General features: G+C 42.3%; 6 protein-coding genes across 17 annotated transcripts in view; 3 read left to right on the forward strand and 3 right to left on the reverse strand.

Moving 5' to 3' along the window:
• Positions 1–454: 454 nt before the first annotated feature.
• On the reverse strand, positions 455–5,694 carry LOC108609030 (DDB1- and CUL4-associated factor 5). The gene is made up of 7 exons (XM_089462142.1): positions 5,481–5,694; positions 5,230–5,416; positions 4,898–5,164; positions 4,540–4,814; positions 4,347–4,477; positions 3,631–4,285; positions 455–1,400 (listed from the first exon to the last, which is right to left on the reverse strand). The coding sequence occupies exons 1-7, from the start codon at positions 5,692–5,694 to the stop codon at positions 931–933; spliced, it is 2,199 nt and encodes a 732-aa protein (XP_089318268.1). The 3' UTR covers positions 455–930.
• Ir100a (Ionotropic receptor 100a) lies at positions 1,400–4,113 on the forward strand. Its single transcript, XM_018000704.2, has 2 exons — positions 1,400–2,459; positions 2,517–4,113. The coding sequence occupies exons 1-2, from the start codon at positions 1,738–1,740 to the stop codon at positions 3,604–3,606; spliced, it is 1,812 nt and encodes a 603-aa protein (XP_017856193.1). The 5' UTR covers positions 1,400–1,737; the 3' UTR covers positions 3,607–4,113.
• A 463-nt stretch (positions 5,695–6,157) lies between the features above and the next one.
• Positions 6,158–7,741, forward strand: LOC108608889 (uncharacterized). Its single transcript, XM_018000499.2, has 2 exons — positions 6,158–6,822; positions 6,900–7,741. Exons 1-2 carry the CDS (start codon positions 6,789–6,791, stop codon positions 7,589–7,591), a joined length of 726 nt encoding a protein of 241 aa, XP_017855988.1. The 5' UTR covers positions 6,158–6,788; the 3' UTR covers positions 7,592–7,741.
• Rift (Riboflavin transporter) lies at positions 7,596–11,316 on the reverse strand. 3 transcript variants are annotated; one of them, XM_089462148.1, is made up of 4 exons: positions 11,177–11,316; positions 10,467–10,694; positions 8,047–9,196; positions 7,596–7,980 (listed from the first exon to the last, which is right to left on the reverse strand). In XM_089462148.1, exons 2-4 carry the CDS (start codon positions 10,559–10,561, stop codon positions 7,783–7,785), a joined length of 1,443 nt encoding a protein of 480 aa, XP_089318274.1. In that variant the 5' UTR covers positions 10,562–10,694; positions 11,177–11,316; the 3' UTR covers positions 7,596–7,782. The 3 variants fall into 3 exon arrangements, with proteins under 3 accessions (XP_089318274.1, XP_017855987.1, XP_089318273.1); XM_018000498.2 differs by lacking the exon at positions 11,177–11,316 and adding an exon at positions 11,020–11,170; XM_089462147.1 differs by lacking the exon at positions 11,177–11,316 and adding an exon at positions 11,020–11,170 and having other exon boundaries at positions 10,467–10,953.
• A 222-nt stretch (positions 11,317–11,538) lies between these two features.
• On the reverse strand, positions 11,539–13,624 carry FeCH (ferrochelatase, mitochondrial). Its single transcript, XM_018000501.2, has 6 exons — positions 13,292–13,624; positions 13,127–13,186; positions 12,686–13,073; positions 12,508–12,609; positions 12,129–12,450; positions 11,539–12,067 (listed from the first exon to the last, which is right to left on the reverse strand). Exons 2-6 carry the CDS (start codon positions 13,170–13,172, stop codon positions 11,753–11,755), a joined length of 1,173 nt encoding a protein of 390 aa, XP_017855990.1. The 5' UTR covers positions 13,173–13,186; positions 13,292–13,624; the 3' UTR covers positions 11,539–11,752.
• Positions 13,625–13,700: 76 nt separating this feature from the next.
• RhoGAP100F (Rho GTPase activating protein at 100F) overlaps positions 13,701–24,932 on the forward strand; it is a 50,964-nt gene continuing 39,732 nt past the window's right edge. For 4 of the 10 annotated variants that reach the window (XR_001916396.2, XM_018017758.2, XM_018017763.2 and 1 more), the window contains exons 1-2: positions 13,701–15,432; positions 22,041–22,319. Coding sequence is in view for 9 of the 10 variants with exons in the window: in XM_018017758.2 (XP_017873247.1) it covers positions 22,233–22,319 (87 nt within the window). In the remaining variant the exon portion in view is untranslated. The remainder of the gene's footprint in view (positions 15,433–22,040; positions 22,320–24,932) is intronic. The other 6 variants (XM_089462114.1, XM_089462113.1, XM_089462115.1 and 3 more) reach the window with 6 other exon arrangements.

Genomic DNA, 24,932 nt, shown 5'->3' on the forward strand with positions numbered 1-24,932 from the left:
ATGTATTGAGTGAATAGTCTCATACATAGACACATGCATGTTTATTCATGAACATTCGTTTCGATGCGTGCCCAATTCTTTGAGTAGTAATTACCATCTATTATAAAACATTTACAGTTATATGTTATTGATCTTTTCATATTATGTTGTTAGATCGGTTGGCATTCATAGCAAATTTTTATTTCTCCATTGCTCACACATTATTATTTAAGTTTGTTTTGTTTGATTAAGACATCTGTGTTTTACTTTCAATCACATTTAACATTCAAATTTAATTTGCAAGTTTTGATGAACAAAAAAAAAACTTGTATTTGCTATTTTGTAAGTTTTATTTTTGTTTTGTGCTTACATCTAATGAATACATGAAAAATTATACTCAGAATGTTGTCAAAGTTTCATTACTTCTTGTTTTTGTTGCATTAGTTTTGTTTCAGAGATCAAAAAATTAAAAGAATTCCATTGATAATTTTTTCTTTAATTAAAATAAAATAAATTTTGAAATTAAAATAAAGTTTTTGAAAAACTGCAAACCTTTTCCAAACAAATATTAAAAATAATAAAATATAAAATTTTCTATAAACTTCACATTAACTTGATACAACCAAAGTGCAACAGTTTTTGAATGAAATAATGAGTTTAGGATTCCTTTCTTATCAGAAGTATCGGTGCATGGCTAATTCTATGCCAAGTAATGTACACTCTAAATTATTTAATAACACAATCGTAGCCATAGTGGGCGATTTGGTTCAGCCCAATGATCAAAGTTCAACTTTCTACTTGTAGAGCTTAATATATATACTAGTCCATTGTATTTGAAGAGTTTGTTGCAATCCATTGATTTACGATAAACGCTCCATTCTCTCTCTTTTTTTCGGCTTACCAGCTGTAAATAGTCTAGGAAACCTCTGGGAAAAAGCTTCCCGGATGTGTTTAAATATTCGTCTGGTTCGAAGAGGAATTGGAGGAGGTTGTCGTCTCCGGGTAGCATGCGCCAGTCATGAGGCCATTCCTCTTCTTGTTGCTGGTTGCGGCAGCCGGTGGACTGTTGTTGTTAGCCTCGTTTGGTTCCAGACCGAATTGAAGCGAGTTTGAGGTGCTCGGAGCTTGAGACAATTGTGCTTCCATTGATGTGTTGGATGTGTCGTCGCTGCTGCTGTTGGTGTTGTTGTCCTCGCCCATATTCTCATGATTGATCTCCACCTCGTTATCATTATCAATCTCATCATCGTCATCATCATCATCGTCCAGCCATTCCGTATCATAGGACAAGGCATTGTCATTCTCCTGTCTGCCACGGCGCGGACGTCGCACTTTGCGCCTCCGCTTGATGGCAGCGAATCGCAGCCGCATCAGCTTACGCTTACGCTCCAGCTGCTCGAAATTGGCCTGCAGGGAGCCAACTGTGGAGAGAAATAGAAATTTATTTTGGTGGCGACTACTTGACCAAGTCATGCAAGAGAGAGAAATGTACACATAAATCGGAGGCTTGACTCCGCTTGGGCTAATAATGGCTCGACACTTGCCAATAATTGGGGGTATCGCCGCGTGGGTGTGGGCGTGGTCAGGGCACCATTGTTAGCCAGCGAGCATAGAGTCAGCTGTCAAGTTGCTGACGGTTGGCAAACAAATACGCCAGCCCAGGTGTCAACGCCTCATTGTTTGCCCACAAAGCCATTGTCCTGCCTGCAGCGATTGAGCTGCCGCTGCCGCTGGCCAAACAGTTCAGTTGCGTTCACAATGCCGCTGACAGCAGAGTTAATGATGTTTATCCTGGTGGCAACAGCGACTCTAACAATTGGCCAGCACAATGGCAGCTTGGATAACTATGCGCAAATCTTTGAGCCCCTGCTCAGCCATCTGGACGGCACCTTGGAGCTGCACTTGAGAAGCCCGCGCGATGCGGACCAGGACTTTGTGCAGTTTCTACTGAGACAGCAGGGGAGTGCAATGAGAGTGCATGTGGGACAAGATGTGGATGTATACCAGCACTCAGAAGATGCACTGCATCATTTCTATATCTTTAACCATGTATATCAAATGCAACAGTACCTCAGGTTGTTCATCAACCCCGGCGGTTTCTATATCCTAGCAATCGAAGGCTTTACAGGGGAGGAGCGAAAGAATTTGCAGCAATTCATGGAGACAGTCTGGCGGCGACATGGCCACAATCGAGTCTACTATGTGCCGCTGGCAGGCCAAGGAGTTCTACTCTACAATCCGTTTCTGCAGAGTGTTGTTCCCGCTGAGGATGAGCATAGCTTTGAGCGCATCTACTCGAATCTCTATGGCTATCCATTGCGCGCCTACATCTTCGATTCGGTGTACTCCGCGCTTTTCGGAGATGGAGACACCGAACAGGTCTTACGCGTCACCGGGCCAGATGCCATCGCGGCGGAGACAGTTGCCAAACACCTGAACTTTACGCTGAACTACGCGTGGCCAGATGACGAGTTCTTCGGGTGAGTATATGGGAGGATTCGCTTTTGTAGTCCCTCATTTAATATGCCTCCATCCAGTGGACGACTGCCCAATGGCTCGTATACTGGCGGCGTGGGTCGGGCCCATCGCCGTGAGCTGGACGTCATCTTTGCCGGCTTCTTCATAAAGGATTATCTGACGACGCAGATCCAGTTCACCGCCGCCGTCTACATGGATGACCTGTGCCTCTTCGTGCAGAAGGCCCAGCGCATTCCCCAGTCCATTGTGCCCCTCTTTGCCGTACGTGTGGATGTCTGGCTCTGCTTTTTCGTCGTCGGCTTCGCTTGCACCTTCGTCTGGTGCTGTTTGCGGGGCTTGAATCTGGGCCTGGGCATCGAGCGCCTGTGCGATCAGAAGGACAACTCGGCAAATGATCGCTACATTTCCATGGCCTGGCGCATCTTCATTGACACCTGGGTCGTGTGGGTGCGTGTCAATGTGGGCAAATTTCCGCCGTACTATTCAGAGCGTATTTTCCTGGCCTCCCTGTGCCTGGTGAGCGTGATTTTTGGAGCACTGCTCGAGTCCAGTCTGGCCACGGCGTATATACGGCCGCTCTACTATCGAGACCCCAATACGTTGGCCGAGTTGGACGAGCTAAATTTGCCCATCTACATAAAGCATCCGGCGTTCAGGGATGATCTGTTTTATGGCCACGATTCGCAGGTCTATCAGCGGCTGAACAAGAGGATGAAGCTGGTGGGCGAGGGTGAGGATCGCTTGATCAACATGGTCTCCACGATTGGCGGATTCGCCGGCGTGACACGCGCCGCCAGCCTCGAGCTGACCGACAGACGCTACATTATGACTCACAAGGTGCACAAGATACCCGAATGCCCCAAGACCTATCACATTGGCTACGTGCTGCCGAAGCCATCGCCCTACATTCAGGGCATCAATAAGGTGCTGCTGCAGCTTTTGGCTGGGGGACTGTTGGAGCACTGGATAAGCGACATGAAGGAGCGTGCCAAATGGAATATACACCAATATCCTGAGTACCTGGCCGAGCTGGGCGCGGCAAACTGGAAAGTACTGACCCTGACGGACGTACAACTGGCCTTCTATGCCCTGTCGATTGGCTGCATTCTCGCTGCATTTGTTTGGTGTTTCGAGTTGATCTACAAATAAAGAAGCTTGCTTGGATTTACTCACTCATTCGAAGTTCCGGCGGCTTGCGGGGGCTGCGGCTAGTGGCCTGGGATATCGACTCCCGACGCAGGCGCTCCCGAGAAGCCGCCTCTGCCGATGTGGTGGGTAGCTCGTCATCGCCGAACAATCGATGCGTCTCCTCCAGCCATTCGCTGATGCGAGCTTGGGTGGCCACCTGTCGCTGCTCGCCCAGCAGCCGAGCTAGCAGCTGCTCCACATTTCGATGCTGACCTCCGGTGCCCTTGACAGCCAGCTGCAGCAGGGCTCGCCGCTTTTTTGCTATCAAATAGAAAATGCGATTCGGATGGGTCTGCCAGCTGAGCTCGCTGACATTGGGCGTGTCGCCATCGCTCTCGTCCGACTGGGTGCTGCTCCCACTGTGTTCCGTTGAGGTGCGCGAGGAGCTGTCGCTAGCCGTGGTGGTCTGCTGGCCCATGGCGTTCGCATTGCTGCTATTGTTGGTCCAGGTTTCCAGCTCACGCTGCACCAACGTATCGAAAAATGCCAACATCACCTGATCCTCCTCCATATTGCGCATGCTGAAGTCTTGGGACACATGATCCGTGGCATTTCGATGGAGCGGGCGAGTGCAATGGGGCGTGTCCGAGGGCTCCGTCAATGCGCCCTCCCAGCCCTGCTGCGCAAATGGACTCCAAAACTAGACGAGAAGGAAAAACTTGAATTATTCGTATATAAGACTTGACAAATCCTCCTCTCACCTTGATAATCTTTTCCACGCCCGACGAGGCCAGCAAGCAGCGCTGCCGATTATAGCGCACCTGATTAACTATTGATCGATGACCGGTCAGGATAACAGGTGATGTATCAATCCACTGATTCTTCTTCTCCACTGGATGCAAAAAAGGGGGCCACTTTATTACCTATGCTCAATAGAGGTCATGCAAAACTCACAGTTGACTCCGTCTAATCGCCACATGAACATATTGAAATTATCTGAACCGGAGACCACCAGCTCGTCGTGGGGGCCCGCAAAGGTGCAGCTCTTCATGGTGCAGGAGTTGAAGTACTCATCATGGTAAAACGAACACAACGGGTCGGATGAGCTTGGATTGTATAATATGGGCGGCAAGCGACGATGCAGAGTGAGCAGCAGACTTCCATTGCAATTGAAGCGCACGCTCATGCAGCTTGGAGATTCTGTGATGTAGTTATACTGACGAAAAGGCCTTGAGGAGTAGAGGAACAGCATTATATATATAATATAATATAATCCCTAGAGTCAAGGCCAGTGCCAGCCAAGTCAACTCACTGTGTATTGTTGCGCATGTCCCAGAGCTGTGCGCCTCGCCTGGCATTCGCGGTGGCCAAATAGTTGCCATTCAGCGGATGAAACTCCACCGCATTGAAGGGCGTGCGGAAATTGGCAACGATAAATGGTTCTGTTTTGCCCACACGCATGTCGTAGACGAGGATCTCACCGTGCTCCGTGGCCACGCTGAAGAGATTGGTGCTGGTGCGGTCCACGCTGAGCCCATAGACGGGCCCGTCATGTGAAAAGTAATTAAGATTCTTGCCGCTACACAGCGACGGCCACAAGAGTGGGTTAAGGAGTGAACTGGATGGGATACCAAAGTCACTTACGTGCACAGGTCGTGTTGTATGACCAGGTCATCGTTGCCACCCGAGAACACGTATTTGCTGAGCGTGTCGAAGCCCAGGCAAAATATGTTGCTGGCGTGCTCTCCGTACATGGCGGCTGGGAAGTCCTCGGTTACATTGCCAAGCGCCTGGTCAACATTCCAGAGCAGCACGCGCTTATCGTCGCCGCCTGCACGAAAGTGAGAGCTCTAATTAGCACCGCCTAGGCGACAAAGCAACAGGTAGGTACTCACCCGACGCCAGGTATTCACCGCCCGGGCTAAACTCGAGCGCATTGACGCAGCCATAGTGCGCCATCAGGTTGCGTTGGTATAGATTCTCGGCAGCATGCAGTCGCTGCCTGAAGATGCCGGCCTCCAGATTGCTACGCGGATGATCCAGCTCGCGGTACCGCAACGCATGATCCAAATTCAGGCTGGCAGCCGGGCCCTGTCGCAGGTAGCTCATGCTGCAATTGATAATCAGTTTTCTTTGCTCTCGTTAATCTCGTTTAGGTTCTGCTCCACTGCTCCACTCCCTCCAGTTCCCGCTGCACTGCACCAATGCACCACAACTCCCTGTCGTTCTAGTATCAACTGTGTTCGGCTTTACATTCGCTGTCGTTGCAACAGTGTTGTATACATTTTGTGGACGCCGACGTCGCTGCTGACGTCGCCGTCGCTTTTAGATTTTCTGCGTTGGCGTTGAAAGTTTTTCAGCAAAAATATGCAAACTCATATGGGAAATTCTTCACGCACTGCTATTGTAAATGTTATTCAAATCGTTCAGTTTATTCTTTTGCTTGCTCCGTGACTTTAAGGTATTTTCTTCGCTTTTTTCCCTTTACATCAAATGGCGTTTCGATTGACTTTTTCAATGCTCAACTCCCGCAACGATTTTCTCACGACGACGACGACCACTGCGACTGCGACTCTCGACTGGTTTAATCATCGGAATATGCTTTAATCAAAATGAAAACAGAAAGCATACGAGAGGCAGCTCGAAACAGCTGTTCGCCGAGCTGAATGTAAATTAGAGATGAGCGCGTGCCAGGCACACGCACGAAGCGCGACTGTTATCAAATTTCAAATTGGACAAATTTCCCTTCAGTGGCAAAGTTAGCTAATGTTACATTTTTCGATTAATGTGAATTGAATTCTAGCGAAATTTGTTTTTCTCAGAATACATCGACGCTTAAAAGTAGAATTTTGTGGTTATGTTTTAATAATTTTGTTGAAAGCATTAGCTATGCAAGTTCGGTTTATAAATACAAAAAGAAAATACACTAAATACACACACGTATGTATGTATGTGCACTTATACAATATATTACTGTAATGTTAATAAACTAGTTGAATATACCAATATTCATTCAGAGAAGTCTTATATTTTCCAATTTTTAAATATAAATCGTGGTTGCTATGATTTTTAAACAATTTTAAAATTATAAATTTGATTAAATTCCCACAGTTTCTTTTAGAATAGAATGTAAATTATATGTAATTAAAGTTTTATGTTTTTTTGAATGAAATTCCTTGTATTAAGAGACAGAAAAACACTAAATGGAAAACCTCGAAAATAATAAAGAACTAATTGGTATGAAGTTATACAGATACATAAAAAAAAAACCCCTATATACATACATATTAAAAACTCTGCCTCGACCTCTAAAGCTTTACCGCTCGAAATTGATATAGAGAATACGCAGCATATATGCACTTACCTGCGGAATCTGCGGGAACGCCTTAAGCAGACCGTACAGCAGCACACTGACCTAATCCAGGCGTCAGTGAATTTAGTCAAGGAGATGAGTGATGTGGCCACAACGTTGGGATTGACGCAGTCAGAGCCCGAGCAGCCGCCTACTAAAATCAAACGCCTAATTATGGAGTTTGAGAACATGAACACAGCAGACAACAACTCAATCGAGGCGATTGAGCTGCGCGATCTGCTCGCCGACTTTCGTCGACTGCACGAGAGCCAATTGCTGCGCGACAGCCTGATGTGCTACAAGCGCGCCAAGGAGTCGTTCGAGAAGGTCGAGTGCATGTTGGACCAGATTGCCCAAGGTTGCCCCGACGGGAGCCAAGCATCGTCGGAGAGCAGTCAAGCGGGCGTGAGTAGCAATAGCCGCAGTCTCCGGGAGAAGATACAGGCCTTCAACAAGGCCTCGGTGATTGGACAGGATATGCTTCAGAATTTTACCCAGTGCTTTAGCAACAACAGCAGCGTGGATGTTGAGTCTGCGGACGAAGTCAAAGTGACATCCGTCACATCGAATTCCAACTGGAATTCCGGCTACGAAGGTGACGTGGACAGTGAAATGGATCCAATCACCGATGACCAGGATAGCAAACTCGAGTGATGCATTTAAAGTTATTGTCTAAATTTGTAATTGCATAGGCGTACATCATATATCAAAAACTTAGTTCTGTATTACGTGGTAAATGTTTCAAATCTGCTAATCTTGTGACAAGGCTCCCGTAAAAAATAAAAGTGTTTCTATATCTATAAATAGATAATCTTATTTACAATAAAATCATCTAGATGAGGATATCAGCAATCCGATTCGGCGGCCTGAAAGAACCGCGTATAGTTGATGGCGAAGAATATGGAGATGGCGCCGATGGCCGAGCCCAGCTGCGTGATGGCGCCCACCCAAACCAACGACTGGCCGCCTTGACCACGCATCACAGTCGTAATGCCCAGCTTGGTGTAGCTGACTACTCCGATTAGCAGCGTCCATGCGGTCACCTGCAGCGCATGATAAAGTGGATATCAATCGGAAGATTAGATTAAAATTACGTGCTGCAAACATACCACCAATACTGTGCCGATGGTCTCGTCGTAGAGCGGTGGATACGGACTCAGTACCGCCGTGGTAAATACATAGCTGGTGAGCAGCGCTGCCAGCGCGGAAAGCACATAGATCATGCGCAGGGATGTCACATACAGGAACATGGCCAGAAAGCAGGCCACCGGATTGGCAATAGCACTTAGCGTTTCAGAGAGGTGATAGGCGCGCGTTCCATACGGCGCACTCGAATAGGATTTGATGCTAGGGAACATCCCGTTGCTGAACAGAGAAATTGCGCCTATGAGCAAGAGCAGGCCAACATACTGGCAGGAGCTAAGCTTCAGTACCTGCGGCTGGTTGTCGTCCTGCCCGTACTCATACTTGTTGCCCTTGCCAACCGTGACCTGGGCATATTCGTGCCGCGCCAGGGGCAGATGATTGAGCAGCGTATAGCCAATATAGCTGAGCACCATCAAGGCAAATAATATCAAGAAGAATACCTTGGTGTCAAACAAGGGCGGTTCGGTTACTTTCTGATAGACGCCCTCGCCCGTCTCCGTCTCGTTGACCAGCACGCAGCTGCCGCTGTCGCCGATGCCCTGCACCAGAGCCGTGACGCTGGGCAGAAGGCCGCTGAGGCCCTCGCCAATGAAATAGGTGATTATGTACTGCTCCTTGAAGCGTCCCATGTAGGGCATGAAGAGTACCGAGCTGGTGCACGCATTGAGCGCCGTAAAGATGGTCAGTATGAAGAGAGCGACGCTGTGATCACTGCCCGCCAGATTCGCCGTACGGTTGTAGAAAAAGGCGGTGAACAGGCAGGACAGTGTGCCGATCATGAGGACTGCATGAATGGTCCAGCCATCATTGAGCTTCCACGGCGAGAACTTCTGGTACACAGTGTAGAGCAGCGGTCCCAGATTGCCTATCTGCACCATGACGCTCAGATAGGACGGCAGACTCCAGCCCTCGGGCGCCTCGTTGACCAGCAGCGGCAGCTGTATAAAGGTGCCATTGACGCCCAGCCAGGTGCCGATGCCGAAGCATATGGCCAGCAGATCGACAATCAGATTGCGATTCTTGAAGACGCCGCCGCTTTTATGTTCCATCTTTTTGCTAATGAAGCGCCAGTCGAAGAAAGCGCTCAGCTCACTGGGCTCGTCTGTGGCGCATCTGTGAATGGTGTGTAAATTATTCAGATAAGACGCGGTTACAACATAGTAACTCTATAATTCGGATGTGCTTAGAATTTGCTCCAACTATACATATATGTAGGTAAATGGGGCCAGCGGGTCTCTGGGCTGCGATTTGATAAATTACACAATGCGTGGTATGGAAAGGGTATCGACGGATAGGCTAAGGGTATAAAGGACCTAACGAATTGAGTTTACTTGTAATTATTATTATGAATTACATAGCTGCTCAAAGAATTGAAAGAACTAGAAGAAAGATATAAAAGATATCTAGTTTTTAATATAAAATATTTCAGATTAAGTGTATTAAAACTTCGTTGTAGCTACCATTTGCACTTTCCCATGCTTGCTAAGCTTGAAGATAGTGAAAACTTATGGCTTTGTGGTGAATATACATATGTACATACATATGTACAAACGTATGTATATACTTTTTAGAAGACTGACGCGACGTTTTTATATGGGTGTAATTGAATGTACAAGACAGGTAAAACTAAAAAGATTGTTGACCTCTGCTGAAATATTATAAGCTTATTGCGTAATAGGCATAAAAGGGATTTCTGTAAATATACAAGCATACATATATTGGTATACAAATGTATACAATATATGTATCATTATAATTATAATCGATATTGACTATACCATTAACCTCTGTTGTACTTGTATATATAATTTTTTTATATCGATCGTTTTAACTATACTTGTATACCTGACCTAGATTGTTGACCCCTGTTCAAATATAATCCTAATGATTATAAAATATGTTTATATGTATGTATATTAATTTCAATATCGACTAATGTTAATAATAGCTCTATTAAATTAGTGCTAGATCGATTTTATAACCACAAGTTTATTCGGAAACCGACAGAATCGTATCAGCTCTAATCAGTGATATTAGGAACGTGAGCGTCTCCAGCTTTTAAACTGAAGTGGATGAGTTCCTCCTTGGGAAATTCACGTATTTCAAATTAGCTGATAACAACTGATTTGTTTTATGGATGCAACGTCACGCCGGGCATAAACAGAACTTAGACGAGATGAATGTGAGACAGGCAATTTATCTCCCTATATACATGTATATTTATACACACTTATACGTGCACATTTTTAAACAGAGGTCAGCCTTGCATACATACAAATTGGTACATATGTATATTGATACATACATATATGTTTGTGTGCCGCTTAAAACAGGTTTTCATTACAGTAAATATATATAAAAAACAAAAAGGCAATACTCTTACCTGCCAAAATCGTAGCTGTCCGCTCCGGCGTGGTTTGGCGTCGAGAGCACCGCGTATACTGCTCCAGAATGGGCGACATTGTTAGTTCCAGTCATGGCGTTGGGTTAAAAATACACAAGAAATATAGCTGGCTTCACTAATTAATTTACGATCAATATGCTGATGTTGAGATTAGATTACACCTCGGTGTATGCTACATCTGATCCATTAGATCGGGCACTGGCACGGCTGCAACAGAGTAGTATACATAGTAGATTCGTCAGTATCAGAACAAAATTAGAAAGCTTTAATTGCCAGCCAATTCGGAGCGTGGTTTAATTGATGCGCGCTCAAATACATTCGCATTGCTGTATAACTGTATAAGTGACTGATTGGCAGCCAAAGGCGTTCCTCTCCCGCATCGAATTTCTATTGGATATTTTGTTGTTATTATTATTTTGCTGATTCCTTGGAATTTCTGTGATTGTTCTGTTTGGAATCGGAGACGCTGCAGTGCATTCGAAGTTGTACCGTTATGCAACTCGTCATGCGGCAAATAAATTATGAAACTAACCAATTGCACGGAGAATCGCTGCTTCGGCAGGGTGCGTGTGGGCTAATAGAGCTCCGTTGGCCATTAGAATTTAAATTTTGTTGTGCCCACCATAAATAAAGAATTTGAAATCTGACTAAAGTGACAAAATCAAAGAAAACAGCTGATTAAAACTAACCGTCGATGAAGCAGAGAGAATGTTGCGCATTCTGCTTGGCGGCGGCGCGACACTCAAATGAATGAGTACCGAAGTGACGTCACAATTGTTAAGTATATGTGCGCTACAAGAACGTCCATCAATTTATTCTTAATATGCAGCACAAAAGCTATGTCTTAATACAAGTAAACAAATTCGAATGGATCTGGTCTATAGCAACAAATGTTTGTCAGAGACACAGATACCTTCTAAAGTGTGACGTCACAGGGAGACGCGTTGAGTGAGTTACTTGTGCATGGCATGTGAGAGACATGTGAGAGCGGCGCAGACAGAGAGCGCATGTGTTACAGAGAGTGTGAGCGAAAGAAATCAAAATAAAACAGTTGTTTTTGTTTACGCAGTGTCTTTTTATTGCCCAAATGGACTCGCAATCAATTGCAGTCGAAATACCCGGAACCCAGTTAATGAATTGCTTATAAGCGAAACGAATGATAACTTGATGAAAATTGCAATGATAGCTTGAAGCTAAATCACTTGAAATGCATTACTGCCCGGTGCATTATGTGAGTCTCATATCAATTGGTTAATTTACATTACTCAGTGGGCGCACAGCTGCTGATACCATTTTTTGCTTTCACGGCAGCGGTTATTGGTGCACATGGGGCAGCGCATTAAGAATTTGGGATTGACTGGCTGCTCAGACTTTAGATGATCGGCAACGATGCTGCTCAGTGCATTTATGAAAAGCGGATGATCGTTGGGCGCAGCAGCGCGACGTATTTCCTCCACACCCACCTCTTTGGCCAGCTCGTCACAGTACTCGATGTCCAGCTCGTGGAGCGTTTCGATGTGTTCGTTCACAAAGGCAATAGGCACAAGTATGAAATTCTTTAGACCCTGTTTGACGTAACCCTGCAAATGAGTTCGGGTATTAGCATCTGTCAAGGAAGTATAATAGCGACTCTTGGTTTACCTTGATGGCATCATCCGTCGCTGGAGCTAGCCAGGGCAACGGTCCCACCTTTGACTGCCAGGCCAAGCTATAGGGATTGCTTTGACCCAATTCCTGCATTACCATGTGCACGCTAGCACCGATTTCAGAGGGATACGGATCACCTCTACTCACTGCCTTGAGCGGCAGCGAGTGCGCTGTAAAGAGTATTACGACATCATTGCGTTTCGTCTCCACAAATTTGGCCAGCTCCTCGCGAATTCGCTGAGCGAAGGTCTTGATGAGCAACGGATGTGTGCCCCAGCGATCGATAATGCTCCACTTGATGTTTTCGGGCAGTGTGCTGCGAATGGGAAACTGGGTTAACTGCCTAACTTTCAGATGATCCATGACCATTTACTTGTTTCGATAGTGGGTGAAGATGGAGTTGAAGCTCGAGCCAGATGTGGCGCAACTGTATTGTGGATACTGCGAGAAGAGCACCACACGTTCCGGCTGGTCACTATGACAACACAAATAGATATATAAATACGTCAAAGGTCTTTGACATTTCCCTCCCAAATTGACCCTTGACTGACCTTTCAATTTGTGCGAGCGTGTCCTCCGTCAAAGGAGTAACGTAGCGAAAGCCGACGTAATGCTTGTGCGGTGCCGTTGTTGGAGACAATTTATCCAGTTGTTCGCACATTAATCGACCCTGCAGCTCAGTCCACTTCAATATGGGAGAGCCGCCTCCGATTTCTTTGTACTTCTTTTGGACCTCCGGCGTGCGACGTTGCGCAATCCATGGACCCAGCCGGCTCTGCACCGGCAGCTGTATCATATCGCGATCCGTCATGATGCGGAGCAGATAGTCATGAACCTGGTCCGTGTGCTGTGGTCCACCCATGTTCAGCATGAGGATTGCAGTCTTCGCCTTCTGACTGCTGTAACGAACGTTGCTTGTGGCGAAATTAGCAGCATTGCCTGTAACTTTAAGAGTTAATTTGATATTACACGGAGGGTATTTAACTACTTACATGCCAGCTTGCATAGACTCCTGTTATGCAAAAACATTGTATGCATCTAATTCAGGCCAACTGCAGCCGGAAATATTTTCGCCAAGTTTTTTGTAAAAAATATATGAGGGCATTAATTATTTCGAATAATAAAATAAATTCGAATTTGACTTTGCTTTTATTTACCTTAAATTTGTAATTTCTATAATGAGTTTGCAATAAGCAGTAATTTATAATAAGATTGAACTCCGGCCAGTTGGAAATTTTATTTAACAGTGGCCACAATAATAACATAAGCTAAATTTGTATCAACATCAATGTTGTTCTGTAAATCTAGTATTTTTCTGTGTAATAAGTTCTTTATATTCCAGCAGAGCTACCAGATGTTTAAAATACCCAACCGGTTGCAGTGTTTTCTAAGCAGCTGATCTGGTCGATAACAATTAGAAACACATGATTGCCAACATCATCCCCAATACGGGAATTTATGAAAAAATGTTGCTGCTAAGCATTAAATCGAATAATGTTAATTAACAGTTTTCTGTTGAAGTTCTGTTAGCTTTTCATTGAATTAGTTCTCTTTAGCCATTTGACAGCGGATTTAATTCAAATTCAAAATGAGCTTGCATATAATTATAATATAAAACACAATATTTGTAGTCTACTAATATATCAAATGATTTTCCAATTTCGAAGGACTAAAAACCAATGATTATAAAATTCAGGCACACTGCCAATAACATTGTAGCAAAATGTTAAGCTTTTAGATACCAAACACATAACATAAAACAAACTGTGCTAGCGAATTGTAACGAACGACAATCAGGGACTCAGTTCGTTCGTTCAGTTTAGTGAGTCATTGCCGCTCATCAATCAATCAATCAATCATTCAAATTGTTGAAGCCTAAGCAAATAGAAAAAATAATAATAAAATAAAAAAACAAACAATAAAACATAAAAATACAAATACAGAAAATCTAACGCGAGTGCAGTGATGCAAATAGCTTTATTAAAAACAACAACCACAAGTGCCCTAAACAAAACGCTGTCAGCCGCCCCCAAGTAAAGCAAACCAAAAAAAAAAAAAAAAAAGACCCACACGAGCTAAGCGTGAGGGACTTTGAACGGTTACGACTCTGATGGTGGTGGATTACCGTGGGGTGGGTGGCTAGTGTTATCGTCTTTGCTCGCTCTCGCCCACAAATTGCCAGCAGCGGCAACTTGCTCCAAATTTGTAGATCATGCGCAATAGGAGTGACTCGCTGAAACGCTCACTGGTTCGCTCATTGCCCAAACAGGATATTTTATTATACTGAAATTCAAACCCACACACACATATAAGTTCATACATACAGATGCGTGCTGAGCTGCGCTCTTTTAACGTACGAGTACCGCAGGAAATTCGCATATTCAGGCCAAAAGCATTGCGCTCGTAGTAAAACGCGGCTCATAAGCAAAAGCTCCGCACTGCCATTCGGACGCATTCCGTTGCCTGCTCCCACTTACACATTATCACGCGCTCCCACATAGAAAAAGAAACACACACACACACACACACATAAAACATACACTCGCACACACGCGTAGCCGTTCCTACATGCATTCACACATACACGTGCAAAAATCAATTGGTCGCAGTTAAAAGAAAAAATCGGTTAACTAAAAGGGATTTTTGGTCAGAAACGCGTTGTTTTTGAGGCCCTGGCTGCCAAATAATGTTGAAATTGACTGTGAAATGTGCAAAAGCGAGAAAAGCGAAAAAAGCTCACAAGTTACGCAAAAAATGCAGCAGCATCGCAGCCGCAGTAGCAGCAGCAGCGAGCAAAATGTGAAACGGAAACGAGCAAACGAACAATGTTAAAAGTGCAGAGGATCGAAGGATGCATCCGAGTGCCTCCACAGTGCCATTGACCACCACCGAACCAGCAATTTGTCATTAACGCCAACGCAAGCATCAGCAACTGAATTGCTGCCACGGCATCATCAACTGCAACGGCAACTGCATCTGCATCTGCAACTGCAACATCAACAGCAACAGCAATTGCAATTGCATTTGCATTCGTATCTGCAATATAGCCGCAAAAGCCTTGCCAACTGCACCTGCATCTAACGCTGTTCCCCCGCCGGCAACCACCCCACAGATGCTGTCCTTGTTGTTGTTGCTGTTGCTGCTGCTTGTGATTTTGAGTTTTCATAACTAAACGGTGAATTTCGTGCGGCTAGCAAAACGACGAACAGACATCCAGGCAACCAGGCATCCAGGTATCCAGGCATCCGGGCATCCAAACATCCAGTCAGCATCCATCAGGCCAGGCAACGCAGTTTAGGTAAGATAAGCGACTATCAGAAATGTATCATAAAATAATCGAAATATTATCAAATTGGGATAGAAAGGGTAAAGGTTAGGAATTGAATGGAATTCGATTTCTGTCGAGGTCAACATAGTCTCCATTAAATATAATACACTTTTATCTACGTTTTTGGCTAAAAATGCTGATTCAATTTTATATTGAAATACATATTGAATATTGAAAATTCTTCATATAGTTTTTGTAACAAGAAATATACATATATGATTATACTGAAGTAAAAGTAGTTCCAATTCGATAAGATACATCATATTTGTGAATATTAACTTCTTGTTATCTACTACTACCTATAATGAACTATATTAACCATCTAATTGGAAAAACTATAAACTAGTTTTTTCCTTAAATCCAATATGGAATAATATATTATTATTGACATATTATTATAATTTAATATATTAGTATATTATATCATATAATAATTCACAGACTACAAAGAATAATATAACTTCTGAATATATAACCATCTCGAAAAACAATGAGCAAATATAAACGCTGTCCACGATATTAACAATCAACAGAACATGCTTAATGCTCTAGTGCTTTACGCTCGGCCTCATTTGGGAGTCCAGCCAATGCCACCCACATCTAGTTTCCTAGCAGCCACATTGAAAAAGTTGAGAGCTTTGCTCCAATTTTACAAGAAAAGCGGAAAAATCATTTGAACAAAAAACTGTCGAAATTCTAAAAAAAAAAAAAAAAAAAAAAAAAAATTAGGAATACTTTAACGTTCACAGCATTGAATGCAAAGTTATGATTTCAAATGTTATAGAACATTTGCAACATTTTCAACTCAAATAAAAAATATTGTGACAAGTTTTCGTCTTTTCTGAAACTTGAGGGAAGAGAATGAAAGTTGCTCGAATTAGCCGCTTTTCTGAATTTCCATTGTTCAGAAAACCATTGTTATAGAAAACATAAGATTGTCTAGCTCGATGTATTTAACATTAAGTATCATTAGAAACTTTTCTGTTAAGTGAAGAAATTGAACTTGGAATTCGCAGAGACTTCAGCTACAGCTTCAGTTCTCAGAATTCCATATTTATAAAAGACTTAAGATTGTCAGTTCGGCTATTCTAAGTAACATTAGAACTTTTTGCTTCGCCCTTTTAAGTATGCAAAGAAAATGAATATATATTTCATTGTTGTTTAACAAAGGCTTATATACACTATATGATCTTTTTTTCCGTATCTATCCCTATTATTTTTCTCAAAGGCATGCAATCTCTTTTAATTTCCTTATTTTTTGTTGCTCTGCAAACCACAAACATCCCATTATTTTACCTTTACAATGCCGTTTGGCCAGACATGCGCCAGCCTCCAGAGATGCATTTGGGCCCACAGACGTTGTATTAGTGAACAAATTGGTTGAAATTAGTTTGACCATTGGCCATGCTCCATTAGCAACTGCCGGTTGCCAATTAAGCCGGTTGCTGTGGTTGCCACTTTTTTCCTAGACCAACTTCAAGGTGATAATTCCCATAGGTGCGCTGCCGGTCTAGACCTGCTGCCTGTAGCCATGGTGCATGAGCTGGGTGATGGGCAACGGGCGATGGGTTGATGGGTGTGCCACTGTCGTCCTTTGGTGACTGGACGGCTGTGTGTCACTTCGCTTTTAGGCTGGTGCCGTCTCTCATGGCCAGCAGTAAATGCAACGCGGTAAAAGCATAGCCAATATTGTGCAAAGGTTGGGCCAAGCCATCCATATATTGAAGTATGTGCTATAGAGCACCCTCAAAGAAGAATAAACTTTACTGCAGCAGACAGACTATGTCAATATGACTTCTTTTTGGTAGTATGAAGCTTTGATTGTAGAGAACTGATAGACAAAACAGAACAAGTTTAGGCCAATACTGAGAAATATTTAACCTATTGCTTATATGGGTTATTATTATTGTTTTTATGTTTACTATTTTATGCAATACAATGGATCGTTTTCTCAGAAGCAATTAATTGTTTTTCACTCTCTAGCACGATGCTATGGCATGCATAGGCATATGCAATTTTGAAGATCGGGTGTATTAGCAATTCAAGCAATTCGTATATATGTATACTTATATGTATGTAATATATATACCAAGTTTATAGTTTTTACCCTCACAGCCTGACTTTCATCTGCGAAAGAGTTTATTAATACAAGACAGAATTTCATATTTGGTTTAATAATTTTTAGAGTCATACAATTTAATATACTTATATATACTTATTTTAAATTGTTACATATTTATATTTTGTATATATATTGAAAATTATAAAAAGAAAAGATTTTATTTATTGATAGAGAAAAACATTAAATTATCACAATTCAATTCTTATCTGAGCAGCTCAATGTCTAAGAGCTTTCAATATTTGGCCAGAGCAAATATTGTTATTGATTCGTTGCTGTTTTTTATTATTTGATAAATGCTTTGCTATTTTTGTTACGGTCCACGTGGACGGCGCTTTATCAAACAGTTAGGCCAACCATCCATACTCACCCACGCCCACCCACTCCCACACCCACACAGTGGCATTTGAAAGTAACTTGGGCTGTGCGAAAGCGAAAACACAGTTGAAGCGAAATTTATGATGTCATTTGGCATGCGTGTACGAAAATGTGAATGTCTGTCTGCCTGTCTACTAAAAGAGTTGCTGTAATAAATGTTGCTATTGTGACTGTTGTTGTTGTTGTTGTTGTAAATGTTGTAGGTCCCATCAACACCCGAAGACATTTTTCTTGGCTGATTGCTGCATTTTGTCGCCATGTTGTTGCTGCTTTGACACAAAGTATCGTGTAGCTCCATTTGCATGTCACTGCCGCTGCTATTATTCTCACACAGACAGAGAGACAGAGACACACACACACTCGCACACATAGAGCAGTCAGAGCTTGTCTAGAAATTATGAACAAAAAATGTTGCATACCAACGGGCGCAGCTGAAGTCATTGAATGGTGCCTGGCTGTTGGCATTGTTGCAACGGAAGCTGCTGAGCAGTTAGTTGTCATGGCGCAGCTGGACTCATACACACACAGACGCACACTCACACACATATATACAGACAGATATGGCCTTAGGTACGGCATAGGAGCAGCATATTTAAATGTCCTCTGCACTATTGCAACATTTTTCATTGCAAACTGTAAATGCAGGAATGGGAAAATGGAGGATTAAGGACGTACTCTCGGCACAAACTGTTTTATGGCAACAAAATCTCAGTTGGAGTCGTAGGCTAACTGCCAGCCACAGAGCTCCATTGGCCCAGTTCGTGCAACGTGTCCGCCACGACGAAGACGACGACGACGAAGGAGACGTTGGCAGACGACATCATCATGGCAATGGCTAACTCTAGCCATGGCAACTGAGCTGCTGGCACAGACTGCACAGACTTCTCCTCCCGATGATGCTGCAACTGCTACTTAATTAAAAATTCTTTGACGCTGATTTACCGTTGCGGTTGCAAGGCTTTTGACAAAATCATATGCAGAAACATAATCCGAAGTTGCACTCTAATCGGCTAAGTTGCTGCAGCTAATAGTGTATATTTGTATTTTCTCCGGGGATTTGCAGCCTTAGTGCAATAAATCCGGAGAGTGAAATAATCGTCGCATATAGTGTGCGGCGGAGAATGTTTGTATAGATGGTGTATAAACGGTTGCACAAGTTCTCAGCTAGGAGCATGCCTTGCCCTTGTGTTTCTTCTGGATCTGAAAGTTGTTGCCTCGACCAGGCAACTGGAAATGCTTTTTAATTAAAAATTATATCAACATTCATTCCAGCTGCCGGGCGATGGCAACAGTTGGGGACGCCAGCAGAGCTCCTGCTTGGATAATAGTTGTTAGAGCAACATGAATATGATTCTTTTGTTATGCAGATGGAACATCATTTCAAGTGCCAAGAACGAGCACAGACAAACACACAGACACAGACAGAAAGTAGAATAATAAATATATACATTTCACTTAGCTGGCATATCGATTTAAATTGTAATTAAAATAATCGAATCTCCATTTTACAACAAAAGCAGGCAACTGTAAAAGTTAGCTGATTGGATTTGATGAGAAACCTACAATAATCAAGAATTCGCTTCAATGAGCATTAGCCAAGGAGAGTAAAACATTCTTTCCTTTATGTGGGTTTAGTTACTACATATAGTTGTAAATAAGACTCGGGGTTGAAATTTTTAAATTTATTTTTTGCTTAAAACGATTTTTATTATCTTAATACTTATGCTGCTTGTGGCTTGGCTAAACACTTTCAATTTATTTAATAGGCATGCTTGGGGGGCATAATTCTCGGACTTACTTTTCGTTCCTTGAATGAGCTCCATGCAGAGCTAAACTAATGAGAGCGATCTATGCTGATTGTTAACTAGGGATCTATGCTGCATTCAAATTTATTTATACTTAAAGTGTGATCGTTGCGTCGGTAATTCAGAGTTTATGGGTGGGATATACTCAGAGAGGTTTGAAGAAACAAACGATTTATGTTCGTCGCTCAGTCAATTGTCTCTATGCTCAGTCATAATCATCCAATCCAATCATTCTATTTTCATGAACATTTTCCCATGTGGCGAAAAATTGCGACTAAGTATTTCCATTTAGTATTTACTCTAACCGATCCCTCTAAGTCTTTAATATTAGCCTAACGATCATTGAATTTGCACACATTTCTCTTCTCTTCACTTCACTTTACTGCTCTACACGACTGAACCCCACCAGGCCCGGGCGACTGACTGAAGAAATGCTACAGCTGCTGCCCTTTATATAGGGCCACTTTCACTCTCTCTATAAGTCGCTCTCAAATGGTGAGCCCGATAGCAGGTAGAAGACGTAGCAGTCGAACTTTAAGTGACCAATGGGAAGACTCTCTGCTGCTGCAAGCATTCTAGCTTTGTTTTACTCAATTATACATACGAACTGCATACTGCTGCGGACATATAATTGATCTTTCGTCGGTCGGTACAAAACGTTGCCTTTTAGAGGCATACAGACTGAGAGACAAGCGGAGAAACAGACAGGGATACATACAAAGAGACATATATAGAGACACTCTTACGAATATACAGACAAACTAACACGCATAATTAAATAGGATTAACTCATTACGCTGCTCAATAATATATGTATATGGTTGATAAGGCTAAATGTTGCTAGGCTAAATAGTTTATGTATATAATTATTAGATGGCATAGACAGCAGTTTTTTTCTGTTCTATAGTTATATTAAGGGCATACATGCCTGCATATTCTGGATTCAATCCTATACATATTTATTATTATTATTATGGCTTTTCATCACAACATTCAAATACGCTAGATGGAGCCTGAAATAGGCTAAATGGGCAGCACTGGTATGCGCATCTATGTAAATAATATGCAAAATGTTTATTTTTTGTTTACTGTGCTTGAAATCTTTACGGACTTGAAATATCATTTAAACTTCAATCGAATATCGCCATATACATATGTATGTATATGTCTATATTAAGCCATAGTTTGTAAGGACTACATACATTTTAGACTATGAAGTACTTCCTCTTACCCCCTCTCCACTTTTAACAAACAACTAATTGTCTTGACTTTAAACAGAGAAAAAAATAACCCGAATTGGAATCAGTCATTCCATAGTGTGTCGTTGAATTCAGGTGTTAAAGGATACAACCTGCTAGAGTGAGTTTGTGTGCTTCAGTTTATTTATGTATGAGTGCCTCGTATACGTGAAAGATTAACTTTCGTCCAGCTCACGCCCAAGTGCTGCTAATGGATTGGGTTTATTTGGAAGAACTTAGCTTAATTAGATTTACATAAGCCCTGCCGAAACACGCTGCAAGATATGCGAGTATGATTAGGTTTGTTAGTACACTGCAATTAGAGTTGATTCGCTTTGGCGCTGTTATTGGGATTAAAAATAGATTTCTTATGCAACAGTTGCAGGCAGCACAGCCATAGCCCCGTCCGTGGCACAATTTGATTACAATGCTCTGAGAGCTGTGCAAACAACGCATTATCGGAGCTGTGAAATCAGACAGCTACTCGATATGCGAGTGGACGGTGGACTATGGACTGAAGGACTGTACTACTGTAGGACTGGCTGTCTAAGGGCTGTCTGTCCTGCTGCTCGTATTGGGCGTCTAGCAGATGGCAAGATGGCTTCAATGGTTGTCAGGCAAATGCATATGACACATGTCGGAGCAGCCACAACTCAAAAGTAAAGTGTTTCAAAGTGCTGTTGCCTGTCAACTGCTGCCTGCCTGCCTGCCAGTAGAGCTTCATTAAGTTTAGGACACGCTGGTACAGTGTTGAGCTGAGTTCCGCAAAGGCATGCAAATTGCGTTTGCTTGCTGACAATTAGGTGACAGTAAATACTTTCTGATGAGTTTGGCATTGTCAGACGCAACGCTCATTTGTTTTCACAGTCTGAGAGAGTCTGAGGCGCTCTCAGTCGGGGAATGAGGGAATCCAAGGCTATAGGGATGTAGTGTTGTCTTAGCCTGAGAGCATCGCATTTTGATAATTTCAAACTACAAACACATTTACTATTTCACTAATTATGGAAACTTTCTTTCTCTCGGTCTCTTTCTTTGCAGCACTACTATACGAGCAACGAATGAATCGAACTTGCATTTTATATATAGACTAAGCTAATGAATTTTCGTAAAATTAAGTCGATAACGCGATCACGCCCCTGGGCACTTTTCTCGAGACTTCAGCCAGGGCCACAAATGCCCCAACTGTAGCAGCAGAAGACAGACTTTCCCCATAAGGATCCCCACTCATAAATGCAGTGGAAGAAGAAGTTTACTCGATTGAAAGCAGCTACTGGAAATTCGCGTGTGCGAAGAATGCTTTGTTGTGGACGTAGAAAGGTGAGTTCCAATATCGATATCAGAAAACTACCCCAGAATCATATATTATATATTGGTAAAGTAGAGCACTCGAAAGTATCTGTAATTATTAACAATAAACCTGGGTTTATTGCTAATTTAAACTTTATTTGGGTAAATAAATAATTATATACCATTGAAAACAGAACGATTATTCACCTAAAAGTCATATATTTTATTACTACAATTTAACGTCGTAAAGCTGGTAATCGCTGTTTGTGTTTAAAAATAATTATTATGGGTAGCATAAAAACTGTTTATGATTTGCATATAGATTCCATAAAAACAATACTTTAATTGGTATACAAATAAAGAAGTAGCTTGAAATTGCAATGGGATCCCATTTTGTTTTTCCGATTTACACAGAAATTCAAACTATCGAGAATTATCCAGAATGATTTTTTTTCAAGGGGATAGAATTTTTTTTTCGCATTTGCGATTTTCGATTTAGGGAGATACAATGTATATTCTTTAAAAAAATGCTGAACCTTTAGAAGCAGAGAAATAGATATACGAATCATATAAATTGTGCGTTAGGGAACAACTACAAATATATTTGATGTACATAAAAACATTCTGCGAATATTTTAAAACAAATTAAATTTTATATATTATTTGCAATGATTTTCTATCACGCAACAGCAGCCTGATATTATACAAAAAACGTAGAGCAATTTTGGCTCTGCTCGTGTAGGCGAGGCTGATAGCTGAGTTGAGGGGGTTGTTTGATATTGAGATGGAAATTAAATGAAGCGAATCGATGACCGGTATAACCTCTGGAGTATTTCATCTTGCGTGAAAGTAGAGTTTCTTTTGATTTGATGCTGATTGCTTGTTTATTCTGTATTCGACTAAGGATGCGCTGTTGAGTAAATGCCACTCATGCCAGCAATAGGTATCTAATATCTAGAATAGAGACATGTCTAGTTTTGTATATCACTAACATGCTAATATTATATTCTCAGATTTCATTAATTCCTGCCTAGCTATTTAATACACTCATTAACGCATTATGTATTTCTAGTAGTCAATCAACTAAAATCAACTTATTTCATTGTCAGATCCATATTGAACGCTTCACTTTCAATACCGCATGACTGCAAAATCTGATTAACATATTTTGGGGTCGCGCCTTGGGATGGGGTTTTGTGTTCGTACGTAACTCGATTTAATTATGTACATATAATTATATACCCGTGTACAACGTATCGTGTGTCAATATAATGTGCGGTGCGCCATGAGCCATGCTGAAACTTAATTGAAGTTGCGTCGCTTTTAAATTATATTTTTGGCTTGCACAACTTAATTTGGGCCAGCCATGTAACTGAACTTCAATCAATATGCTTAATTAAAGGGTAATCGTGAAAATAATTGATAAACCTGTTCACTGAAACTAAATCTGATCAAATTAAGCTAAGAGCCAAGAGCATCACCTCGCAACCGTAATGCAGGAGTGCATCGAGCCCATCCCGCCTCTTGCAAGGATGGCAAACTCTACCCAACCGACTTCTAATTAAAGCACTTAAAAGTGCTTTTTGCTAATGCTGGCAGGCGCCACCTCTCGTCGTCACAAGCTGTACTCGATGCATCCTGGCAGGAGTGCAGGTAGACGAGACGAGGATTTGTTGTCAGTTGCTCAAGTGAATTTGTCAACTATGAGCAGCCGAGAAGCTCCACTTGAAGGCATTAACAAAGCTATGACAAACACTGGGTGGCGGCAGGCAGCCTAGCCTTCCACCCTTCAAGCTGTGCCAACTAAAGCCAAGCGGCAGAAATCGTTTCTACTTAAGCCAGCTACCCAGTCAGCCAGCTAGTGAAAAACCAACAAAACTTTTCAGTCACAAAGTCAAAGGCGTTGCGTCTTGGGTCCTACAATTTCCTCAAGATGCAGCTGCGAACGCATTTAGACCGCAGCAGTGGGGGGAGGGCGTGCCGCCCACAAGCAGTGCATACAATCGATTATTTGATGAGAGTACATTAACTTTGATATGGAGTTGACAGTAATTAACATAAAGTTTAAACCATAACATAAGAGTTTAAATTTGGGCGTTGTGAGCGAGTTGAGAGTTGATTTAAATATTTTACTTATAAAATTCGATTTTTATACCCTGTACCCATATGAATATAGGAATATCATAAATATTTCCACTTGTTTTATAGATTCCGATAAATAATATCGAAATCGATAAATATTTATCGAACTCGATAAATAGCTATCTCGCAGCATTCAGCTTTTGTCATGCATCTGCCTTCACTCTAGTTTTCGCCAAATTCACTAGAAGAGTTGGCCCATAGTTTCAGAAGCACATGTTTCATAATGCCAATAAATAGTTATCGGAATCGATAAATAACTATCTAAATCGATAAATAACTATCGAAATCGATAAATAGGTATCTCGTAGCACTCAGCTTTTGTCATGCAGCTACCTTCACTCTAGTTTTTGCCCATTCACTAGAAGAGTTGTCCCACTGTTTTAGAAGCATTCATGCATGGGGCTATGCTCTTTTTCTGAACGAGCAAAATATGATCAATATTTCCACATGAAGCACCTTTCAGCAAATATCGTAGCATTCAGCTTTTGTCATGCAGCGTTT

Source organism: Drosophila arizonae, chromosome 2 (genome assembly GCF_054131065.1).
Source record: "Drosophila arizonae isolate 15081-1271.41 chromosome 2, UAZ_ARI_1.0, whole genome shotgun sequence".
In the NCBI taxonomy this organism is placed as follows: Eukaryota; Metazoa; Arthropoda; class Insecta; order Diptera; family Drosophilidae; genus Drosophila; species Drosophila arizonae.